Source organism: Schistocerca cancellata, chromosome 6 (genome assembly GCF_023864275.1).
Source record: "Schistocerca cancellata isolate TAMUIC-IGC-003103 chromosome 6, iqSchCanc2.1, whole genome shotgun sequence".
Lineage (NCBI taxonomy): Eukaryota > Metazoa > Arthropoda > Insecta > Orthoptera > Acrididae > Schistocerca > Schistocerca cancellata.
Genome location: NC_064631.1, coordinates 447,916,788 through 447,942,269, shown reverse-complemented (window position 1 = coordinate 447,942,269; position 25,482 = coordinate 447,916,788). Strand labels below are relative to the sequence as shown.

General features: G+C 41.7%; 1 protein-coding gene across 1 annotated transcript in view; it reads right to left on the bottom strand.

Moving 5' to 3' along the window:
• Positions 1 to 25,482, bottom strand: part of LOC126191442 (nicalin) — a 125,060-nt gene that overhangs the window by 43,029 nt on the left and 56,549 nt on the right. Inside the window, exons 7-10 of the mRNA XM_049932321.1 lie at positions 16,929 to 17,071; positions 4,161 to 4,310; positions 2,785 to 2,934; positions 2,585 to 2,706 (exon numbers count right to left, since the gene is read on the bottom strand). Of these exons, the coding sequence (XP_049788278.1) occupies positions 2,585 to 2,706; positions 2,785 to 2,934; positions 4,161 to 4,310; positions 16,929 to 17,071 (565 nt within the window). The remainder of the gene's footprint in view (positions 1 to 2,584; positions 2,707 to 2,784; positions 2,935 to 4,160; positions 4,311 to 16,928; positions 17,072 to 25,482) is intronic.

Sequence of the window (25,482 nt, the reverse complement as noted above, 5' to 3'; positions counted from 1 at the left end):
TGTGCGGACACATTTCAGAATGTTTTGTCACTTGTTCAAACAGATCCTGTCTGATTCCATTTTTGGACTAAGAAATGCATGGCACTCTTTTCTAGCATTTTGACATCACAAAACTTCTCAGCAAACAACTGACCACATCATGACTTTGTTGTCACATAACTTTTCACAATGAACACCCACTGCTCCACTGAGAATATCACAGTCTCCTTTGCACTGGTCCACTCACACTGACACAGCCCAAATTACACACTGAAATGGTGTGGATCACATCGCAGATGAAGACGTGGTGGTATTGTACGCATACATTCACTTCCAATCATATCCACTAGTCGAGGCCATTTGCTCCACCCTGTACTAATTACAGGAAATTGACTTAGGATGTTGGAGAGGTATTCTTCTCTGTTTATCTTTTGTCAAGTAATGTATGGAGAACCAATAGTTCCTATATAATTAAATCCACAAGCCATATCTTCCTGCAAAACTTCCTTTATGTCATGGATTACATGTCCTACGTCTTGTGCTGCAAGTTCACATCATTTAATAGTGACACATACTTGGCTTTAACTGAACAATTATCTGATTGGTCCAATTTGTACACACCATTATCATGTGTTGGTACTGGAAACCAATTCTTTCGCTTATCTTTATTAAAGATGATGGAATGTCCCTTTGTAGAATGCTTAACTGTAGCATGTACAGAATCTCTTACTTTACATTTAGTCTATTTTCTACCAACTTGTGCATCAATGTGTGTGTCACCAGATTCTTCAACAGATAAATTCTCGCCATTATCATTTGTGGAGTTAACATTGATCTACATGAATTAATTACCCACGGGAGTTTAAACATTTCCTGAAGCACCAATGCAAATATACCAGTCATTATTTTATACCTTCACCTGATGTAGTGAAGACAGTAATTTTTAAGTTCTTTCAGATGATTTGCTTCTTCCCTTGGTTTTGTTGCGACAGTTTCTTGCAACATGACCAGACTCATCATAGTTACAGCATCTTGGTCCTTAGGAGAGATTGTGAGAAAAGTTTGTTATTTTTCTTGTTCACTTGAAAATCTGTGTCACTAATCATTGAGTGGCAATGGTTTTCATACTTCACTTCATTTCCTGGAACAACTTAGTTTTAATAGAGTCTCCAATTATTAGTTGTTTGAATTCTCCAGGCTCTCAGTCACTACTTTGTAGTCATCTCATATACTGCGGACAAAATGCGCCCTATCCACTCTCTTTCACTTCAAAATTCAAAGAGTTTAACTTATTAGAAGTATGAATTTTAGATACATATTATTCTACTGATGTGCGTACAGTTCTCTAGTCAAGTTGTGAGGAGTGTAGTCAGCAAACCAATCCTTCTGTAAAGTCTTGAGTTCTCATATACCTGTTTTACATTGTCCCTTCCTTCTTTTGTGGTTTTCATGTTCTGCAGGCGCACACAAATTGCTGGATCAATTGGCAATATTATTTTTGCTCTAGCATCATACACTTTCGACTCCTCATCCTTTACTTCACCCGAGATGCATTCCTGTATGTTTCATGTTGAAAATATGTTTTCAGTGCGAACTGAATCTTATTTTAGTTCTCTCTTCCTTTCAGTTTTTCTACAAGTGAAAATGAATTTAATGCCATAAAAATAGATTGTCGACTTGAGTTTTCTTTTTTGTTTTGTGATTTTTAAATAACTGTGCTTACTGGGTCTGCTGGGCTTATAACCTATTGTTTTTTGCTTTAATATTCAGTAAAGTGATTAAGTAAAGCAATCACAGATTGGTTAACACAAACAAACATTTAACTGTACTAATACCCACACATAATACACAGAACACGTATAAACAACTATAAAGAACATGCACAGAAACTAATAGCAAGAACATGTACATCAGCAGAGGCATAGATTCTCAGAAATTACCAAGATCACTTGGAAGTGATACATTTCTAGCACCAACTGTCATGATGCCAGATATCGATTAGTTATAATGAACCTCGTCAGCAGTTCTCTATAGATGAGTGAACTGAAGCTGGTACAGTGTATTTGCACTACTCTCCCATTGTGGGACTTAATTCTGAGATTGTGTACTATGGCAAAAAAGGATTGCTCCCAGCTCCATACACAGCATGCCAGATTTATGAAGAAGAAGAAGATCTGGGTGATGAGTAAGGTAAGTTAAATTGCTGTCATCTTTTGTCATTGGTGTCAATGGTATAAACCAAATCAATATCTTGCTGTGTGCTCAATATATTTTGCTTGCAAGTGATCTTTGAAATTGCCAGATTCTCATGCATTGTGGTCCAAGCTGCTGGAGATGGTGGTCAAGTGTGCATGGGTCGTGTGTGTGCGCCTGCGAGTTTTTTTTTTTTTGGTTTTGAAGAAGGTTTGGGCCGTAAGCTAATGCGCGAGTCTTTTTGTTGTGTTACTCTTCTTTACAATGAGTAGCAATCCTTTTCCTAATAATGTCAATGAACATTTGAAACATTATTAAATGTTTATTTGAATATAACCATAGATTCATGCACTGATAAATGTAGGGGGTATTAAAAAAAAAGTAGAAACTTGCATTTATAATGTTAACACACCTGGACATGGTGTCCTTGAGAGTTGAGACCAGTGTATTCTGTTTGTCAGCTAAAAGCTGAGCTGAACGTGGTTGAGAACTCAGAAAATCCAGCCATGAGCTGATGGACTCCACCTGCACACCCTACACAAGAAATATTCATGATTAACAATACAGCCATAGGTCTACAAATACAGCCAACATCAGTATTTATGAACTTACAAGATTCTCCGAGAATACTTCTCCTGATGATAAATTATAAATATGCCTGGCAAGGGCTTCAGCAACAACTTGAATATTTTGCACTAGATGAGTCACATCTGTTGAATCTCTGGTGTCCAATATTGTGTGCCTTCTTGCTTCTTTATGACTCTAATAAAAAAATACAAAGTTCGGTAAGTTTTCATGTTGATTTGACACACACACACACACACACACACACACACACACACACACACACACACACACACACACTCAGAGGCAACATAAAACTTATTTCTTCAAAGTATCCAAACTTTATTTAGGGAAAGTATAATGCAGCCTTTGTGCGAGATTGTGTTTGCACATTAGAAATTCCAGACTCTAATATTTTGCTGCTTACATAATTTTCACATGATCTTTCACCAAGTGTGGTAACACTCATGCTTATCATGATATACTGTGCATGTATAATACTTACGAGTGCTGAGAAAACTTTATCTTAAGCTGTGCTTTTTAGACACTTTTGGCAAAGTATCCTCCTTCAGAAACAACTGTTACTAATTTCACTGAATTAGTTTGTGAAAAAAGAGGGATACTTTTGATAATTTTTGAGCATTTGCAAACATATATTTCTAAGAAGTTTTGTAAGTTTCAAATGTTATGCTTAACTTATTTCAGACTAAATTGCATTTTATCAAACAATGGAAAAAAAGCTGTTCGGCAAAAATCAAACAATGTTAAATGGGATTTTATTTATAGTTACTGTTCAAAGAATCTTTCACACTAAATTTCAGTTACATTGCTACCACGACCTTCAACCTAAAGGCTGGTTTGATGCAGCATTCCATGTTACTCTATGCTATGCAAGCCTGTTCATCCGCATATAATTACTATACCCCACATCCATTTAAATCTCCTTACTGTATTCACCTCTTGGTTCCAATCAAGTTGTGCCACGAATTTTTTTCTTTCCAATTCTATTCAGTACCATCTCATTAATTACACGATCAATCCATCTAATCTGCGGCATTCCTTTGTGGCACCAAATCTCAAAATCCTACTCTTCTTGTCTGAACTACCCGTCATCCATATTTCATATCTGTACAAGGCTACAATTCAGACAAATACCTTCACAAAAGTTTCCAAACACTTAAATTTATGTTTGATGTTAACATGTGTTCTTTTCTTTATACATTCTTTGACAAAATGTGTTCTTTAGAAATATTAGTAGTGCATGGGTGCAAAACATCTGTAGTACATAAACATTTCACCAAAATATAAATTATAGCAAGTCTCAGTGGTTTTTTGTCATTTCACAGACAACATTAAGACAAAAATATTTCAAAAACTACTCACAATGAAACAACTGACTACAGTATTTGTGATTAAACACTTACTCTGAGAGACGATAAGGTAAAAGCTGGAAGCCTTCTAATGCTGTACCGTTCATGTTCCCAAGCTAGGAGTTCATCAGCAAGATTGATCTTCTTGTGGATGCCTTCAACGGACATATCTGGATACAGCATTTGTGAAACAGATTTTAGTTCCTGAAACATATGGAAGTTATTCAGTATCAGTTGCATGAAACATTAATGATTAAAATACAACATATAGTGTTAACTGTATTAATAGGAAAATTCCTTGAGAGGGGGGGGGGGGGGGGGGGAAGAAAAAACATAATTGCTGGTCAGTAATAACATCCAGGGGAAATTTTTTTTAGTACAACCAACAGAGACATAAAAATAGAGGAAAATATTCCAGCTCTTAGAATTATTAGTTCCTTCCCCACGGAGGACAGAGAGGTAGGTTGGTGGAGGTGAAAAAGGAAGAGCAAGTCACTCAGACTGTGAGAGAGACCTACCTATTGTGAGAAAAGGAGAGACAGGTGAATGGGGAGGCATCAGAAAGAGGTGGTCAAAGATAGTGTTAAAAGTTAAACAAATGGACAAGAGCTCCTATGTTTATTCCGTTTTTGTGACCTGCCTGGATTGCCTCAGACATTTTTTAAAAGTTTGTTCTGTTAAGAACGAGGTTTAGCTTTCTTAGTGTTAATGGAGTACACTCCCCCCCTCCCTCCTCTCAGTAAATATTAATGTGTGTGGTATGACTGTTGTGTCCTACTAAAACAATGGTTACAGGTCCATGTGAGTTAAAGAAGAACATATAAAACGATGTCTGTGCCAACTGGTTGATCTAAAACTCTTACACTAAACAAAAACAAACATTTGCCGATACTGACTGAGTATTTTCATGCGACACATTTGGTAAACATTAACTGGTGCTGAGCTGTGTTTTTGGTTGGCATGGAAAAGAAAAAAGTGTTCCAGTAACAATAGTAAGCCTCTCCTTGGGACACCACCTTGGTGAAGCACTTACGAAGTGGGCAGAGAGGCTCACATGTAACTGAGGCTAATGACAGGTGTAGCACAGCTACTGGACGAGTCTCCCATGCCGGACAGGATTCATTTGATGAACCAGATGAAGAGTGTCCCACAATGCTCCATCTCTCCTTTATCTACTCCAGTAGTCCTTCCCAAATTATCTTGATATTTAACCCAAGACAAGATGCGATCCATGCCAAGGGGACCATCACACATGGAAAGACGTGCTATTAACGGAGCCTCAGGGATACCGTGAGACCTCGCCGAGCATTGTGGCAGCAACAACAGCCAAGCTAAACACCATTCCGAAAGAGGCTTCTTCGGCATTCTTCCAACAATGGCAGCACCGCTGGGAGAAGTGTGAGGAGAACCAAGGGAACTACTTTGATGCTGATCAGGTGTCGAATGCTTCAGGTACACCAGCCCCAAGATGAATGAGAAAATGGTGATCGAAACAACTAGGGGTTGTCTGTCCACAAAGGGGTGGGTGGGATGTTGGGAGGGGCAGTGGGGGGGGGGGGGGGGGGTGTTTGTCCCCTATTACTATGGAACCTGGTGGTGAATGAACTTATTGAAGAATCAAATACTAAAGGCTACATTCACCAAGGATGGCCAGATGATTTATCCGTAGTAATACTGGGTGTTTCAAAAAGAATGATCAGATGTCAAAATTCAAATTATTTAGGAGTAAATAAGACGATCCACTGACAGTCAGAAATGCTGTGTTGTCGATAGGTACACAAACAAAAGGTACAGAGCTTTGCTAGCTTTTGGTATACACTTTCTTTTTCAAACTTGTAGGGAAAACATGTACACACACACACACACACACACACACAAATTTTTTTTGTGTATGCTCAGTCGACTGAGCACAATGTAGGGAGACGTGGGCGTGGGCATGCGCGCGCATGTTCTCCCTACAAGCTTAAAAAAGGTAGTGCATTTCGAAAGCTAGCAAATCTTTGTACATTTTGTTTTTATACCTATCAAGCAGTGCTTCTGACTTTAAGTGAGCCATCTCCTTTATTCCTAGATAATTAGTAATTCTCAAGCAGAGCTTTCCATACATTATGATTTCAAAGTCTCATTTACTGATAAAGACATACAACAAACATGGGCTGGTGCAAAATATTCAAAAAAGTTTGAAGTTTTAGCTCTGCTACTACAAATGCTCTGTGTTTTCATCAGCAGCACTGCAGCACACAAAATGCTTTCTGTGGAGCAGACAGCATCCTGACTGACTGCAACTGAGAAGACAGACAAACTGGCATCTAACAGAAATTTGCTGAACCTTGAGGCCATGCCCATTCAAACAACACACATTTCCTTACCACGACATCCCATGTTACATAGTTATGTCCAAAATCAGGTTGTTCCTTATGAAACACCCTGTACTTCACAAGTGTGCTAGTACTGCTCGAACAATGGCTCAATGTGCATTTAACATTGTGCAAAAGTGGTGCAGGAAAAAGGGCCTAATATAGCAGAGAAGCTAAGTCACAGATATGCACAGCAAAAAGACTGCCACAAATAAAGCTTTCGGCCCGGAAAGCACTTGTCAAAAATGGATGACACGGGTGCAGATAGGCACAACAAAAAGACTGCCACAAGCGAAGCTTTCAGCCCATAAGGCACTTGTCAGAAATGGACGACAGTCACAACGAGGATAAACTTTCTGTGGATCTGTGGTCACACAGGAATGAATGGCAATAAATAAGCTGACAGGCTGGGCAGGACAGGTGCAGTCACTCCATTTATTGGGCCAGAACTGTCCTAACCATCACCAAGGAAAATGGTAAAATCGTAACTACATAGCTGGAACAGTAGGCAACACGCTGAAAATTTTGTGATTGTTATAAAAAAATGAAAAATGGCAAGCTAATGATGCCAAAGCCATGTTTGAAGAGGAGTTCTGTAACCCTGGATCTGAACAAGTGACAGGTTAAACTCATGGTAGGACTAATGACTTGCCAAGGCAACTTAACGAAACATCTACCCACAATGGATATATAGAAAGAAGCTCCTAAGTGTAGAATATGTGACAAGGAAAATAAAACTGCACCCCTATGATTAGGATATAACTTTTATTTTATTTTACGATGTGCAAAATTTTACATTTCTGAACATCTAAAGCAAGTTGCCAATCTCTGCACCACTTCAGAATATGGAATCGGTGGGTTTGGGAGGGTAATACGGAATGCTATGCTGGATCCCAATGCCCTTGGATCACTAGCAGTTGAAATGACAGGCATCTTATCCGCATGGCTGTGACGGATCATGCAACCAAGTCTTGATCCCTGAGTCAACAGATGGGGACGTTTCCAAGACAACAACCATCTGCATGAACATTTCGACGACGTTTGCAGCAGCGTGGACTATCAGCTCGGAGATCATGGCTGCGGTTACCCTTGATGCTGCATCACAGACAGAAGCGCCTACGATTTTGTACTCAACGACGAACCCGCGTGCACGAATGACAAAATGTCATTTTTTTGGATAAACTCAGGTTATTTTTACAGCATCATGATAGTCGCATCCGTGTTTGGCGACATCGCGGTGAATGCACATTGGATGAGAGTATTTGTCATCGCCATACTAGCTTATCGCCCGGTGTGATGGTAAGGGGTGCCATTGGTTACACGTCTCGGTCACCTTTTGTTGGCATTGACGGCACTTTGAACAGCATACGTTACATTTCAGATGTGTTACGACCTGTGGCTCTACCCTTCATTCGATCCCTGCGAAACACTACATTTCAGCAGGATAATGCACGACCGCATGTTGCAGGTCCTGTACGGGCCTTTCTGGATACAGAAAATGTTTGCCTGCTGCCCTGGCCAGCACATTCTCCACATATCTCACTAATTGAAAATGTCTGGTTAATGGTGGCCAAGCAACTGGCTCGTCACAATACGCCAGTCACTACTCTTGATGAACTGCAGTATCATGTTGAAGTTGCATGGGCAGCTGTACCTGTACACGCCATCCAAGCTCTGACTCAATGCCCAGGCGTATCAAGGCCGTTATTAAGGCCAGAGGTGGTTGTTCTGGGTACTGATTTCTCAGGATCTATGCATCCAAATTGCGTGAAAATGTAATCACATGTCAGTTCTAGTATAATATATTTGTCCAATGAATACCTGTTTATCATCTGCATTTCTTCTTGGCATAGCAATTTTAATGGCTAGTAGTGTAATTAATGTACAACATGAGCAGCAAGTGTCACAACACACTTCCCTGGGGCACACCCAAAGTTACTTATACATCTAACAATGACCCTCCATCCAATGTAACATGCTGTTTCCTCCCTACCAAAAAGTCCTCAAGCCAGTCTCAAATTTCACTTAATACCCAATATGACCATACTTGGACAAAATGCCTAGGTGCAATACCAAGTTAAATGCTTTTTGAAAATCAAGAAATACTGTATCTACCTGGTTACCTTGATCCAAAGCTTTCAGTACGTCACACGAGAAAAGTGCGAGATGGGTTTCACACTAACAATGATTTTTCGAAAACCATGCTGGTTAGCACTGAGGAGGTCGTTCTGTTTAAGACACCCAATTACGTTTGAGCTCAGAATATGTTCCAAGATTTTGCAACAAATCTATGTCCAGGTTATTGGATGGTTGATTCGTGGATCACTTTTACTACCCTTCTTGGAGATGGGTGTGATCTGTGCCTTTTTCCAAGAACTAGGCACAGTTTTTTGTTTGAGGGATCTATGATACAATATAGTTAGAAGAGGGGCTAATTCAACTGTAAATTCACTAAATAATCTGACAGGAATTAAATTGGAGCCTGGCTATTTATTTCAATTTTAATGATTTCAGCTGTTTCTCAACACCACAGACACTAATAATTATTTCATTTATCTTTTTAGTGGTATGAAGATTAAATTGAGGTACATATCTATCCACTGTATGGTCAACTATTCTTTTTAACTTTAGTCACAATTCCTCTACATGCGTCTGCCCTGTCCTGAAAGTTTCAAATTCCTCAGTGAGATATGATACAACTGATATTTTATCAGTTTACTGAATGCATATCTTTCTGCTTGTTTTAGTTGTCCTTTTTTACTTTGTTAATCGTCATTGTCACAACCACATCATAGCCACTGATACCAGTTTCAATGTGGACATCAAAGAGGTCAGGACTATTTGTTGTCATTAGATCCAATATATCTCAATCTTGAACGGGGTTCCTAACTATCTGTTATAGGCAGTTTTCAGAGCAGACATTTAGTAATGTTTCACAGGATTTCTTATCATGCCCACCACTAACCTAACTTAATTTTCTCCAATTTAACTGTTGGATGATTAAAGACTGTTCTCATGATTACAGTATGACTGGGGAACTAAGGTACAAGTGAAATTTGTGAGTCATTGGATTCTAACAGACGAAACGGGGTGCTACAGAATTAGAGATATAGATCTCACTCTTATATAATTGTATCAAGACAACAGAAAACAGGTGGTACACTTTACTGATAATCATTAATAGTATTATTGACATGAGGTCTGAATTCCTAGATAGTTCACGAGTAGTGCCTCAATTTTCCTTGCTGGTATCCTTACTGTTTATAATTTATATCAATGACATACCTACTCCATGCCATGTAAATCTATTCTGTATACTGACGACAGCATTGCACTTTCAGTGCAACTGGTAATGACATAGGGGACCTAAAGGATCAAAGCAAAGCTGACCTAAGAATTTCCACTATCTGGTTTAAATACAATGAAGTTACTATAAATCAGAATAAAACTGAAAATGTAATTGTTGGCTTATCCATTGCCAATGACAATTTTATGGCTGTTAAACTTATGGGTGTGCACTTTGAATCTTGGAATCTCCACACAGATAGTGTCTGCACTAAATTATCAGGAGTTACATACCTGTTACATAAACTTTGAGGATGCATGAGTGAAAACATGATGTTATGCTTTTTTCACAGCCATGTAATATACGAGTTTTTATGCGTCAGATGTGCAGCAGGTGTTATATATGCACACACACACACACACACACACACACACACACACACACACACACACACACACACACACACACACACACACTGGTTGGTCGGAAATTCCACACTTCTAAGACATGTAGAGGGTAGTAAGTACATAACATTTTGAATAGGAACCAATGTCCGGAAACATACCGCTTCTGTTCTACGACAGTTTCAATGCAGATGATTATCTCATCCACACCTGCGTGAGGAATGTACTTAGGCATGACCCAGTACAATTGTTGCAATCCATTTGAAAATAATACTGACTCGTTCCATTATTACTTATACATTTGCATCACAACTTACACCTTATGGTTTACATTAGTCGACACCAACAAGAACCCAGTATCTACGGCACCAGCCGCAACATACGGATGCATTACAACAGCGGCTCGATGTGACAACCACCAACGTTGTTACACACATTGTACCTCCGAAGCATGTTCTGGTACACTCTCTCCATCCCACCTGTTGTCTCTTCAATGTCTTGTGCAGCGGCCAGAACTCATGCCAGCAGATCTTCCTCTGTCTCTACAGGTGTCTCATAAATTAGGCTTTTCATACGACCCCACAAGTAGCAGTCCATAGGGGTTAAATCCAGCGATCGTGGCAGCCACGTGGTTGGACCACCATGGCCTATCCATCTTTCACCATACCATCTGTTGAGATGTCTCTGGACATCCAGTGAAAAGTGAGGTGGTGCTCCATCATGCTGAAACCACATTTCCTGACGGACATTCAATGGCACAGCTTCCAAGAAAAGGTCCATTACATGTCGTAGGAAGACTAAGTATGTGGGACCTGTGAGCTTGGATGGAAGGAGGTATGGTGCAATCAAATGACCATCCAGAATGCCTGCCCACATGTTAATTCCAAACCTGTCTTTAAATACCTGAACATGCGTGGCACGAGGGTTTTCGTCCGAACCTACATTCATCTGTGCAGATAACTCAACGTGGAAACAGGGGTGCATTGATGAAATGGTGCAGGAACCATGTGCAGAAGGCGACGCATTGTGGAAAGTCTGCTGTACTCATAGCGTGTACCCTTTTTAAGTGGTACAGATGTAATTGTTGCTCATGCAGGACGTCCAAGACGGTACTGTGACTAACAGCCATCGCACGTGCAATCTTCAATGCGACGCAATACACCTCTTGAAATTCGGAAGTGCGGCATCACAGTGGAGCACCACAGTCCTGCCTTCTCACACTGAAGGTACCCGTTTCTCGTAGCTGTTGTGTAACTTGGGCAAACAGTTTGTGGTGGTGGTGGTTAGTGTTTAACGTCCCGTCGACAACGAGGTCATTAGAGACTGAGCGCAAGCTCGGGTTAGGGAAGGATTGGGAAGGAAATTGGCCATGCCCTTTTAAAGGAACCATCCCGGCATTTGCCTGAAACGATTTAGGGAAATCACGGAAAACCTAAATCAGGATGGCTGGAGACAGGATTGAACAGTCGTCCTCCCGAATGTGAGTCCAGTGTGCTAACCACTGCGCCACCTCGCTCGGTGCAAACAGTTTGTGCGATGGAATGTGACGGTGTGGAAAACGCTCGTGATACAGCCACCTAGCAGCTCTTCAGTTACCTCCAGCTTCGCCATACACAAGGAGCATGTCTGTGTATTCTGCAAACGTGTACTGCACCACATTTCCTCGGTCGGTGATGCACAGGTATTGACTCCGTCTTACAGCAAAGCAGACAATAAGTGACATCTGGGGGTCATTTGACATAGTACACTTCATTGTGTCTACCATGTTGGATACCAGGACAGGGAACTCCGAGATGTTTCTCTTGCCCTAAGCAGAAGTTGAAGAGGTACACGTCTGAATTGAAACTGTCGTAGAACAAAAACTATACGATTCCGGACATGGGTTCCTATTCAAAATGTTCTGTACCCACAACCCTCTACATGTCCTAGAAGTTTGTAACGGGAATGTCCGACCACTCTCTCTCTCTCTCTCTCTCTCTCTCTCTCTCTCTCTCTCTCTCTCTCTCTCTCTCTCTCTGTGTGTGTGTGTGTGTGTGTGTGTGTGTGTGTGTGTGTGTCTTGACAGTCCCATCATTACTTATACTTAGCTGCCTAGCCCACAAGAAAACTAAGGAAGCTATAAACTAAGCCAATCATTTCATTGTCGTAATACATGTCACAAATAAAAGACTAGCCAACCCTTTACAAGACTAAGCAGTCACAACAGCCATAAACAATTTTGAGTAAAACTGTTCAATACACTGCCACCAGAATCACAGACTACCTCATTAAAAACCTTCATAAATGTTCCACAAAATGAACTTAAACAAAGATTTCTATGCCAGAGAGGAATATTTTGATTGTGTAAAAGAAGAGCTAAATTTTAAACTTGTACTCATTTTATACTGCATGCAAAACTATGATTTAACTATTTTCTACAGCATCATCATCATCAATCATCATCATCATCATCATCATCATCATCATCATCATCAAGTGTATCATTTTGTATTACTCAATTTGTACAAACTGTTGACAAATTGCATGCAAAGAGCTTGATATTGAAATAAATAAATAAATAAAATAGTAAAGACACTCCTAATCCTCTTCAAGGCTGCTGGTTGACTTTACTAGAATCACAGGAAGCAAAACCTCACAATGAACTGAGTTTCAGTGTGCGCAATACTAAGACCACCATTTTTGTCTCCCTGTTCAAATCAAAGAATGTGCAAAAATAAGAATAAAATATCTGAAGAATTCAAGAAATGCAGATTCAAATGGAAAGACAAACTAGTAAATACTTGAAGGGAATCTGCATTCACAATGACTTAGAAATCTGTTCACACAGACAGCTGCGGTTCTGTGACTCTCAAGCAATTCAGTATAGCTGAACACCTCAACAGAGCATTCATGGATATGGTAAAGACACAGCTGACAGGAAGCAATTTACCAAAGAGTTCCTCCACTGAGCTGATGTACACTATGGCATACATAAGAAGTCATGTTACAAATAGTCACAATAATGAAAATATACCTTTTCAACCGTGGGCCGACAGAAAGCCTAGTCCGCAACATTTAAGTGTGATAAGATATGACGTGTTCATTCACTTCCCCAAAGATGTTGTTCTAATTTACCCACAAGGGCAGAAAGAGGCATTCCTATTGAATATTTTCTACTGACTGTAGACACAGTATCTGGATGCCAGAAACAAAACAAATAATGGAACCTAGGAACTGTAAAATAATTTTTGAATGGTAAATGTGCAACTGAAAATAACAAACAGGAAGAATTTATTGAACTATACAATGAAGAAGTATTACCATTTCCAAGTACTGAATATCAAACATGAAGTGAAACAGGAGATTCTAATACTGAACTGGAATGTTATGGTTTTTCAGATCAAGAAGAAAATTTGTGAGGAACTGAAGGTAAACAAACTTGTGGAACACACTGATACTTCACAGAATTGATGCAAGCTGAGAAAGGTTAAAAGAAGACAACAAATGATTTTCAGCAAATGTAAAGCAATGACACTTCTTTCCAAAGGGAAGGCTTATACTGAAGAAGCACTAACAAATGTTGTGCAAGAAAGGAACAATGATGAACCATTACCCAATCATGAAGCAGTTAATTCTGATGAAGCAGTGGAATGGGTAGTCACAATGAATGAAGAAATTAATTCCTTGAAGCATCATCATGCTTGGAAATTGGCAGTGCTACCATCCAGTGTAAATCCAGTAAAGACTGGTGGCTATTAAAAAAGAAGACCATTGGTGAGAAGGAAATTTTTTGTGCTCGCTTAGTTGCAAAGGCATACTCTATAATGAGATTTATGCTCTGTATCAAATTTTTAAACACTCCATCTACTGATAGCAGCCAGTGTTGAGAAAAGTTGGCATATTAGTCAGTACGATGTGATACGTACATATCTGTAAAGCAAATTAAAGGAAAATTTTTATGTGCCCCAGCCAGAAGGCTTCATGAAGAAAGTTTGGGTTGGAAGTTACACAAGTCATTATACGGACTCAAGTGAAGTGGCAGATGCTAGAATGATCCTTTTATTAACTCATAAGAAAAACGGATTTACTTGAAACAATGCAGATCCATGTGTAAACAAATTTGGTGCAAAGGAAGGGAAAACCATTCTGTCAGTATATTAGGATGATGTTACATTTACACAGAATGAAAAGATGAGGCAAAAGGTGAAAACTCTTCTAGGAAGCTGCTTTAAAATTAAGCACATGGACATGGTGCCACATGTTAGGAGAGCATTCTGAAATCAGCTAAGATGGAACAATTAATCTTTCTCAGATCAAGTATATTAATTAAATGATTGACAGATTCGGACTTCAAAATGTTTTGGAAACCAACACTCCAATGGAAATGAAACAATTTCCTTGATGATAAATGTGATGAAGAAATTTTCCATGTCATGAGATTGTTGGTGAACTCCTTTACCTTTAGCAAAAGAGTCATCCAGACATAGCTTCCTCGGTGGCAAAGTTGTAACAATTCTGTCGAAAATTTAACATGAATAATTGGGATGCAGTAAAAACTGAACTATTATGAGAAGCAAACTGCTCATTACTAACTCTCACATTATCCCACTGGTCAAATACTTCTAGCATTCGCTGGTGCTGATTGGGCTACTTGTATAGATTGTTCCAGTATTACCAGGTATGCGATAATACTGGCAGTATCTCCAGTGTACTGAAAGAGCATGAACCAAAGTTCCTTGCTTTGAGCAAGCAATAGAAGCAGAATATTTATCACTGGTACTGGCACTGGCAAGAGAGTTGATACAAGTGAGAGTTTCTGAGGAGTCCTGACCTAAAACCTGATTGGAGGGTCAACATCTGTATGGTGTGACAATTACGTGGTAATTATATACTCCAAGAATCATACAGATAAATCAAGAACAAAACATACTGTGCCATGACACACCATTTCATCTGGGAGAAAATTATGGATGGAACAACTGATTTTGACACATTTCAACAGACAAAAATAAAGCAGTCTTGTTAACAAAGATACTGAATCATGTCATTTTAAGAAAATTACATTCAAAATGATATATGTGGTTACTTCCAGATATCATTTTGAGGTGGGAAATGTTAAATCAAACAAGTGGCCAAGTGCAACTTCATTTATTCTGATTTTGTGACATAACTATATTATCTTTGACACTGTTTAAAGAGAGAATCAAAGTGTGTTCTGTTAAAAAGAAGTTTAGTTTCCTCTGCTTTCATGGTTTCCACAGTTTTTCTCCCTCAATTAATAGTAACTGTGATATGACTCTTATTCCACTCCAATGGTGAATACTTTACAAGCTTCTGCTGAGAGACAAGGACAGAAGTGGAAGTAAATACAGATTAGAAATTAAATGAACAGTGCAAATAAGAACTATGAGGATAAGAAAATACAAACTAAAAAACTACAAAAAGCAATAATGAAAAACGAGAAGGGGGATTGTATGTTAACAGAAGTTAAGTTGGGGGGAGGGAGGAGGGGGGGGGGAGTTGGTCATTGGGATGCAAAGAGGGCGCGCCACGGAAACTAGTATGAATACAGGATGGTAGGATCCAAATGGCCCTGTGTGGTGTAGCAAGTGTTAAGATCCCTTTAGTTGTGCTGCAGGGCATGTTCATTAACTAGCTACTGAATATCTGAGTATCTGCTATTTACATTCGTGTACTCAGCCAGTTTAGCTCATTCCTACAAAAAACACTGTGCAGTGGACACATGTTAGTTGGCAAACAGTATGTGTAATTTCACAAGTTGCTCTGTCAGTGGTGGGGCAGGAGCACGTGGAAGTGAAAGGATGACTGCAGGTGCTGGAACCTTGGGGTATGAATAATGGTCTGGGAATATCTTATGGTTTGACAATCCACCTTCCCCAACCTGTCCCTCTCCCCTTCCTGAGGATGAACTCAAGTACCAAAAGTTAGGATAATTGCACATACTTTTGTATGTGTACTGGCAGTACTTAATATTTTGCCTCCCAAAAGTAATTACAGGTCAGCAGTCCTATCTCAATTTTATAACACACAATATTAGCAATTTATCTGTATTTTTTTAATGTTTTCACATACATGAGCTAAAAATCTATTCTCATCAAATGATGCAAGTATCTCTAAAAACAGAAGACTCGATATTAAACTTCAATTGGCTGAAGTGCCAAATTTCCATCATAATCAGCTGGTCCTAATCATGCAGGACTATTCTCCACATAATATTCTCAATAAATACAAGCTGCGAAAGGGAATAATTCCAAAACATACATGAAGCAAAATTTAATAGAACTTCATCATGATCTGCTATCTCGGTTACTTTGAGCAGTCAACTGTTTTTTAAGACCAGATTGATCTATTTTTAAATATTCAATTTAATGTTTTAGTACTCTGATGAGTGTCTTCAGTTCCAATGTCAATGTGATCTGCAGGAAACTGGTTGGAAGGCTTTGGTGTTTTTACTGACCTAACTTAGAACAATAACATCATAGGTTTTCTGATAGATCCAGTCGTTCTGACAGATGCACTTGTTGCCACTTAGTTTTCTCTTTCAATTACCATACACACTCTTTAGCAATAAGAGTGTAAAAACTCTTGTTTACACAAATTCTTTTGAGGGTAAATCTTTAAGTCAGATGTGTGAATTAGTTATGTTTTGTCTTTGCATTAAGATAATACATTTAATATCAGAATAAAATTGTATGTATATGAATAGCCAATTTATTAACTCACAAATTCACTTAACGAACCACACACTTATTGAGTGCCAACATTAAGTTCTTACCTTGAAAAACAGATAGCCTTGACTGCCTTCTCGTGGTGGTTTAGAGACATGTAGATACAGATTGCTGTTGCTTGCAACAGAATCAAGACAGAGCACGTAAGAGGCTTCCTGCAACAAGGATACAAAGTGCAAAATAAATGACACTATCACTATCAGTAGACAAAAAGAAATATGTAATCACCCATAATATTTAGTTTGCATTCACCAAGTCTATGAATTTTACTCATTTTAGGGGTAGTAACCAGCCTTGCTGACTTTACACATGAATGGTTAGGGGTTAAAAAAACTGAACAGCAAGATATCATCAGCACCTCAGTCAAGATGATGTTCATCTTAAGTTTGATATGTCTGTCAGAACTTTGATTGAACTATGGAAGTATGTAGGAGTGGTAAAATCAAGGCTCTGAAAACAATATTGATGAGGAAAATTAACAAAAAATAATTTCTTCTTCTTCCCATGGCATTACAACAATGTGTGGGTTTTAGCCTCATCACCAAGTTTCCTCCATTCTGCCCTCTACAGCACATTTCTATGCCATTCTCAGACTCAGAGATTTTATATCTTCTTCCACATCATCTGTGCGCCATTTTTGGTGCCTTCCTCTCAGTCTCTGGCCTCCATTCAAAAATCTTTCTAGCTGCTCTTCCAGCATCCATTCTGAGGATATGTCAAAGCCAGGCTATTATTCTACTTTTTATAATTCTCACAATGTCAGCTCCTTGTATGAGACAGTCCAGCTCAGCATTCGTCCTGGGTCTCCAGAAACCATTATCATCCTGAGATGCTGCTCAACACTTTTTAGCGTCCAGGGTTCGCATCTGCAGGTTACAATTGGCCTGATCATGAGCTTATGTAGTTGCAGCTTCACTTGCCTATTTAATAACCTAGAGGCCAACAATTTCTTAAACATGAGGAAGCATCTTTACCACTTAAAATGTATAGTTTTATTTCAGTTGACATGAAATTTGTGCTGTTAATATTAGAGCCCAAATAGTCAAAGTTCTGCACACGTTCAAAATTGAGACCACCTACTGAATGTCTATCCAAGCTATTTCCCTTCTTGGTGAAATTCATTCACTTAGTTTTGTTTCATTTATAGAAAAGACTCTAGGTTCTGTGGCTTCTTTCAGCTTGAACGCTGTCCTCTCTAGTGATACCCTTCTCTACTAATAAATGCTACATCATCACCATATGCGCATATCTGAGTTGACTTTGTGCCTATGTAACCATGTATCTGAAGCTTCCTCCATGTATCTGAAGCTTCCTCATTACTGCTTCCAGAGGCAGATTGAGAAGCATTGTAGGGAGAGCATCCCTTTGCCTGACTCTTTTACTAATGCTAAACCACTTGCTTAGTTCTCCGTCCACTCGCACTGCAGCCTTGGAACCAGCCAATGTTGCTTGAATATGAGAGGCATACTTCAATGGCATACCAAGCAGTAGCATATCATTCAGCATTTGTGCTCTATCTAGGCTATCAAAGGCCTGCTAGAAGTCTACATAGAGATTATGAAGCTCAATGTTGCACTCATATGCCTTTTCATGTATTTACCTCAACAAAAATATATGGTCTCTTGTTGACTTATTAGGCCAAAATCCACACTGATACTACTCCCAGAATCTCTTCTGAACATGGTGCTAACCTGTTTTAGATAATACTAGAAACATCTTATAGATTACATCCAGCAGGCTAATTCCTTGTTAATGTGAACAACAGGTCTTGTCTCTTTTCCTGTGTATTAGTCGAATTACATTTAGGGTCCATTCATTTGAGATTCATTCCTGATTCCACATAAACTTAAGTTTGTGACTCCACTTATGAAGATCAGTTCCCCATTTTTTAGCAGTTCTGCAGTTATTTCAGCAGTTCCTGCCACTTTGTAACTTTTTAGACAATACACTACCTTCTGTACTTCCTCTGGATCTGTGGTGTAATAGAGTGGCTGCTCATTCCTGGTAGGATTTCCCTCCAAAATTCCCCTGAAGTATTTTCTCCATCTATCCAGAGCATCTTTTTTATCTCTCGGCAAATTTCCCTCTTTGTCCTTACAAGCTGTTATTTTTGGTCTATATTGTTGATATCCTTCTTTAATTCTCTTTTAGAATTTTCTGCATTGATTCCTTTGGTAGTGCTCTTTCAACTCTTATCTTTCTCTGAGTGGGTTCCCTTTTTTTTCCTCCTATGTACCCTTGATTCCTCCTCCTGTTCCCCTGCCTGTCTACAATCATCATCATACCAGTCATCATCCTACGTCCCCTCACTTCCCCCAGTATTTCATGTGCTGTTGACCTAATGGCATCTTTAATACAGGTCTATTCTTTGTCTGTATCATCTCCACTACCTTTTGTTTGTAACTCCTGTCTCAATCTGTTCTAGTACTCCTGAACAGTAGCCCTATCTTTTAGTTGTTCTGTATTCCATTTCTTTACTCACGTACTACTTTCTTTGGCAGCCATGGCAAGTTTCTGTCTCATTTTGGCTCCTACTAGGCAATAGTCAGAATCAGAATTAGTCCCTCACAAAGTGCACACATTTTCCATATTGGATGCCCACCTCTTTGATATCAATATAAGCCTTATTTGGTTTGCTTCATTTGTTCCTGGTATTTTTCATGTCACTTTGTAAATATTTTTCCTTGGAAAACAGGTACTTACTGCTTTCAAATTGTTTGCAGAAGCAAACAGAGCAGCCCTCATACCATTATTATTAGTTTCATCATGCAGACTTTCCTCACCAAACACACTTCTGAATGCCTCTTTCTTTCACCAAGAACTATTTTGGAATCAATCATATCTGGGTATTCTGCCACAAACCATCTGTAGTTGATTATAGAAGATTCTTCTGCATGTGCATACACATTCACAAAGGTTACATTGTGAAATTTGTCATTCATATGCAAAGTATATATTCTTTCATTATGTGGGGTGAAAGCAATAACAGATCGACTCATATCCCTGGAAGCAGATCTAATCATATCCCTGAAGGCTATAAACCCAACTCCATGCTCCCCTTGTCTTGTCTTTTGTCTTTTCCTGAATAGTACAGGGAGTATTTCAGCTTATAAATCTCTCCCCGTCCTGCACTGCAACAACTCCCATTCCATACCTTAGCACCTCTTCTGCAACACCATTCATCATTCCTGTTTGCAACAGCGTATGCATGTTCCATGTTCCAAACTTAGGCACCAATAAATGGATGTTCCTGTTCCCTAGCACAGTTTGTCTTCATAGGGGCAAGTCTGGCATTCCTTGTCGATTTATTTGCAATTATGAATTTTTTAAAAGGCAGGAGTATCAATCCTTCACTCAACCCACAACCCAGAGGACCGGGCTTTCATTTCAGGGTTAGCTCCCCTACAGGAGTCTACGACCTAGCCTATAGAGTCCCCCCTACCCTATGGTGTGAGACACACTTGCTGGATCCTCAGTCGAGACCACTCTGGGTTGGGTGACCCCGCCAGTAGCTACGCTACTGCTGGCACAGCTCTTGACCTCATCAAAGCATGCAAACCCTCTCGCCTGGCACTGAAGGTCCATATGGTAAGGCGGTGTCCCCTGGGAGGGCTATAAAAACTAATTTAAGGAGATATATATAGGTCACCTCAGTACGGAGGACAGTGCAGATGAGGGGGCTTCCCCAGGGCTCGTCTGTGGTGGGAGAAACCCCACTTGCATCCATCCACCACCAATTCAATTAAGAGTGAAGACTGTTACAGCCTAAAGAATTCCTTCTAGCCAGCACACTTATAATAGTAAAAGTGAGAGGGTCAAAAATGTAATAGACATCATGTGGACCAACAATAACAAAACTAGATGAGAGAAATAATCAGGTCAGTAGGGTGGAACCGGTGAGTGTTTCTGGGGTTCTGCATGGAAGAGGAACTGACATCCCATAGTGTGACCAGGGAAGGGAAAGATTTGGTAGGGGTAGTAGAAGGGTTTTGTGGGCGCACGACAGCAAGGTCTTCAGCGCCCGTTCAGTATCATAGTGAGACGGGTGTCAAGGAAAAACTCAGAACATTTACATCTAACGCAACATAAAACGGAACATAAAACACGGGGAACAATCATTGAAAAATATGTGCTCACCCACACCGAAGCGTGGGATGAAGCAGGGCGTCAGCAGTAAAACATGGACAACACAGGAAGAAAAAGGTAGAGGGAGCTAAAACAATGGAGCGGATGGAAGTGGCTGGCTGACCGCAAGGAAAAAAGGGAGGAGTCAGCCACTCTGCAATACACTAAAACCGCCAGCCTAAAAGTTTAGGCCAGAGTCCAGACACATCACAAAACTTAAAAACCCTAGACACACATGTCTCATCGTTAGCTAAAACACAGGGCAGATCCCCATCAACTTGTGCTTCTGCCCTTGCATCATGGTATAAAACACAGTCCGTTAAAATGTGCCGGACAGAGATGGGCACACCACAAGCATCACAAAACGGAGGATCCTCCTGCCGTAATAAATAGCTATGTGTCAGAGGACAGTGCCCGATCCGAAGACGTGTGAGTGCCACCTCTTCCCGCCTGAGCAGCCGGCAGGAGGAACGCCACGGCCGAGTGGTCGACTTTACCGACCGCAGTTTATTGGCCGTCACCGCCAGCCATTCGTCCTCCCACAACTCCATGCACTTCCTGTGGAGTGCAGTGATGACTGACTGCAAGGGGATAGGACACTGGACCACATCCTGCTCTCTGCAGGCCTCCTTGGCAGCCCGATCAGCCTGTTCGTTGCCCCATATGCCGACATGACCAGGCACCCAGCAGAAGGATACCTCTTTACCCCGCCGTTGGAGCAAGTACAGTTTGTCATGTATCAGCTGGACCATCTCTTCAGTCGGGTACAGGTTCTGCAGTGATTGTAAGGCACTAAGAGAATCGGAGCAGAGAAGAAATCGATCGCCCCGAACTCGATTCATCTGCTCCAGTGCCGTCAGGATCGCGTGGAGCTCCGCTGCGAAAACGGTATATTCAGCAGGGAGGCGAATCCGGGTAACATGAGCAGGGAACACCACAGAACAGCCAAGGAAAGTCTCCTGTTTGGAGCCATCAGTATAAACGACAGTGAAACCGCGATGCACATCTAGAAGGTTAAAAAACAGAGATTGGAACGTAAAATCTGGTGTGCCATCTTTCTTAAAATTAGTCAAATCTAAAATAAGTTTGGGTCTCCGGAGGAGCCAAGGTGGAGATCTGCTCCAACCGCGACGTAAAACACGAAGACCAGCCATAGACATTGCACTGAGGCAATCCTGTGCGCGAATCCCATAGGGCTGCGTCGCACGTTGCCGGTTATGAAACAATCGTGCCAGAGGAGGCTGAGCAACGGTATGGTATGCAGGGGTGTAGGGTGTGGACAAAGTTTTATACGCCTGGCGCACTGTAAGTAGCCGTCGCCGCATATGAAGTGGCGGTTCACCAGCCTCTGCACAGAGGCTGGGGATGGGGCTAGTTCGGAATGCCCCAGTGGCCAACCGAAGCCCTTCATGGTGCACAACGTCCAACATTTTTAAGTAAGAAGGCCTCGCAGACCCATACACCGTGCACCCATAATCGAGCCGAGACCGCACAAACGCCCTGTAAAATTGGAGCAGACAAGTCCTGTCAGCTCCCCATGTACTGTGGCTAAGACATTTTAAAATACTTAAAGCCTGAAGCGACCGCCGTTTCAGGTCTTTAAGATGAGGTAACCACGTGAGCCTCGAGTCAAAAATGAGCCCCAGAAATCTCACCGTGTCTTTAAAAGTAAGAATAGTATCCCTCAAGCGCAACTCAGGAAAGGTTAAAAGCGAACGAGAACGGTTAAACAGAACACATACAGACTTCTCGGTGGAAAACTGAAAACCACTCTTCTTCGCCCAATCATCCAAACGCCTAATCGTAAGTTGCAACTGACGGGTTGTCGTTGCAAGGCTTGAAGAAGAGCAGAACAAAGAGAAATCATCCACAAACAAAGAACACTGGACAGGACTTTTCACTATGGACGTAATGCTATTAATAGCGATGGCAAACAGAGTCACACTTAAAACGCTACCCTGAGGGACACCATTCTCCTGCTCAAAGCGATCAGACAGGACGTCACCAATTCGGTATCTAAAATATCGTGGTGAGAGGAAAGACTGAATAAAAGGAGGAAGACAACCACGAAAACCCCATTCGTGAAGCTGCTCCAGGATGAGACGCCTCCAAGTAGTATCGTAGGCCTTCTCGATGTCGAAAAATACACCTAGAAGGTGATGACGGCGTAGGAAAGCCTGTTGGATAGCCGCCTCCAGGAGGGCAAGGTTATCGAAGGTGGAACGAAACCTCCTGAACCCACACTGAAAGCGACTAAGGAGTTGCCGGGATTCTAACATCCAGACAAGGCGGCGGTTGACCATCCGCTCCAAGGTCTTCCCTATGCAACTAGTGAGGGCAATGCTACGGTAGCTACCTGGGCTCGAGCGGTCTTTCCCGGGTTTTAAAAAAGGGATTAAAACCGCCTCACGCCACGCGTCAGGAAAGTGACCCGACGCCCAAATGGCATTAAAAAGTGCGAGGAGGATTTCTTTGTTGCGCATTGTGAGGTGCCATAGCATACTGTAATGGATCCTGTCGTGGCCAGGGGATGTGTCACGAGCGCCAGACAATGCAGAATCCAGCTCCCACATAGAAAATGGGCAGTTGTAAACTTCATGAGAGGTGGAATGGAAGTCCAGACTACATCTCTCAGCAACGGCTCTATGGCGCTGGAAACCTGGATCCTGACTGGTTGTTGCAGTAACTGTGGCGAAATACGCTGCCATAGTCTGGGCAATGTCTCGCGGAGTGTGGAGAGTGCCATTATTCAGTACAGCAGCTATGGGGCACCTCCCTCCTCTGCCAGAAATTCTCCTGATGGTCTCCCACACAATGGAACTTTTGGTGGAACGATTAATGGTGTTCAGGAACGTTTGCCATGACCTCTTCTTGCTCTCACGAATAATGCGGCGACATCTTGCCCTCGCCACCCGAAAGGCTGCAAGATGCTCAGCAGTCGGCCGACACTTGAACCGACGCAGAGCCGCACGCCGGGTCCTGATCGCAGAGCGGCATTCGGCACTCCACCAAGGCACAGGTGGCCTCTTCCGGTGGCCTGTGGACTGTGGAATGGATGCTGCAGCGGCGTGGTGGACCGTTTTGGTAATATGATCCACCCACATCTCAACATTCGCACAGTGGTCGAATTGGGCCAACTGGCTATAAAGTGTCCAGTCAGCTCCACTGAGCACCCATCGTGGTGGTCTCCTTTCGGGGCCCACGCCATCGGGCAGGTGAATCCAGATTGGGAAATGATCACTGCCGTGCAAGTCAGCGACCACTTCCCAGTGAGCACTGGCGGCAAGAGCCGGAGAGCAAAGCGAGAGATCAATGGCAGAGAACGACCCAGTCGCTGTGGAGAAATGAGTACTCTGTCCTCCATTGAGCAAGTAGGCACAGGATGACAGGAGAAGCCTCTCAATTGCTCTACCCCTGGGGCAGGTAATTGCAGAGCCCCAAAGCACATTATGGGCATTAAAATCACCACAAATAATGAATGGCTGGGGGAGCTGGGTAAGAAGGTCGGTGAGGGCTGCTTCATCAAGAGCATCATGTGGGGGCAAGTAAAGTGAACATACTGTCAATGGATGACGCACGTGCACGGACACAGCGACGGCCTGTAAAGTCGTCGTAAGTGAGAGAGGCGAGGAGTGGTAGTCCGTCCTGACGAAAATACCTACGCCTCCTCTAGCTCTCTCTCCACGCAGGTCGTCCTTTTTATGGAGTGTGTAGCCTCGTAGCTCAGGGGAGTAAGATGGATGGAAATACGTCTCCTGGAGACAGAGACACAGTGGTCTACCCTGAGACAGTAGACGAAGTTCCTCCACATGCGTCCTGAACCCTTGCAAGTTCCACTGGAGTATGGGAGCCATCTATGTTGGGGGTAGCACCTTCATCCTGTCTCTCCGACGGGGCGGGGAGACCGCAGCAGGTGTAGGGGCAGGCGTGGGACGAGATGATTGCCCCACACATACATCGTACTCCATCAACTCTGGGGAAGAGTCAGATGAAGCCTCACGTAAAACAACATCCGCATGGTCCGATGGTTTACCACGGGATTTGACGCGCTGTTGCTGCTGGACGGTAGCTTTCTGTGGTTTGGTGGACTTTGGGGGAGCTGATGTGGGAGTGGGAATTGGCGCACTGGGTTTGGGAACAGCCTCAGCTGTTGGAGGCGTTAGGGGCTGGCCCAAGTTCGCCACTGTACCTTTGTCTGCCGTTCGAGTAGGGGCTACTGGCTCTGAAACACTAGGTGCGTTGCAAGTGCACTGACAGCTACAGGTGTTAGTGCCAACACTCACCACCTCGGTCTGCGTTGAGGCATCGACTTTTGGAGTAGGCTTCTGAACCAGGGAGGCAAAAGATGTAGCAAATGTGGGAGGTTGCATCGACTTAAAGATCTTCTTGGCCTCACCATAGGGGATACGCTGGGTTGTTTTTATTTCCTGGACCTTGCGTTCCTCTAAAAATATGCGTCAGTCCCTACTCCAAACA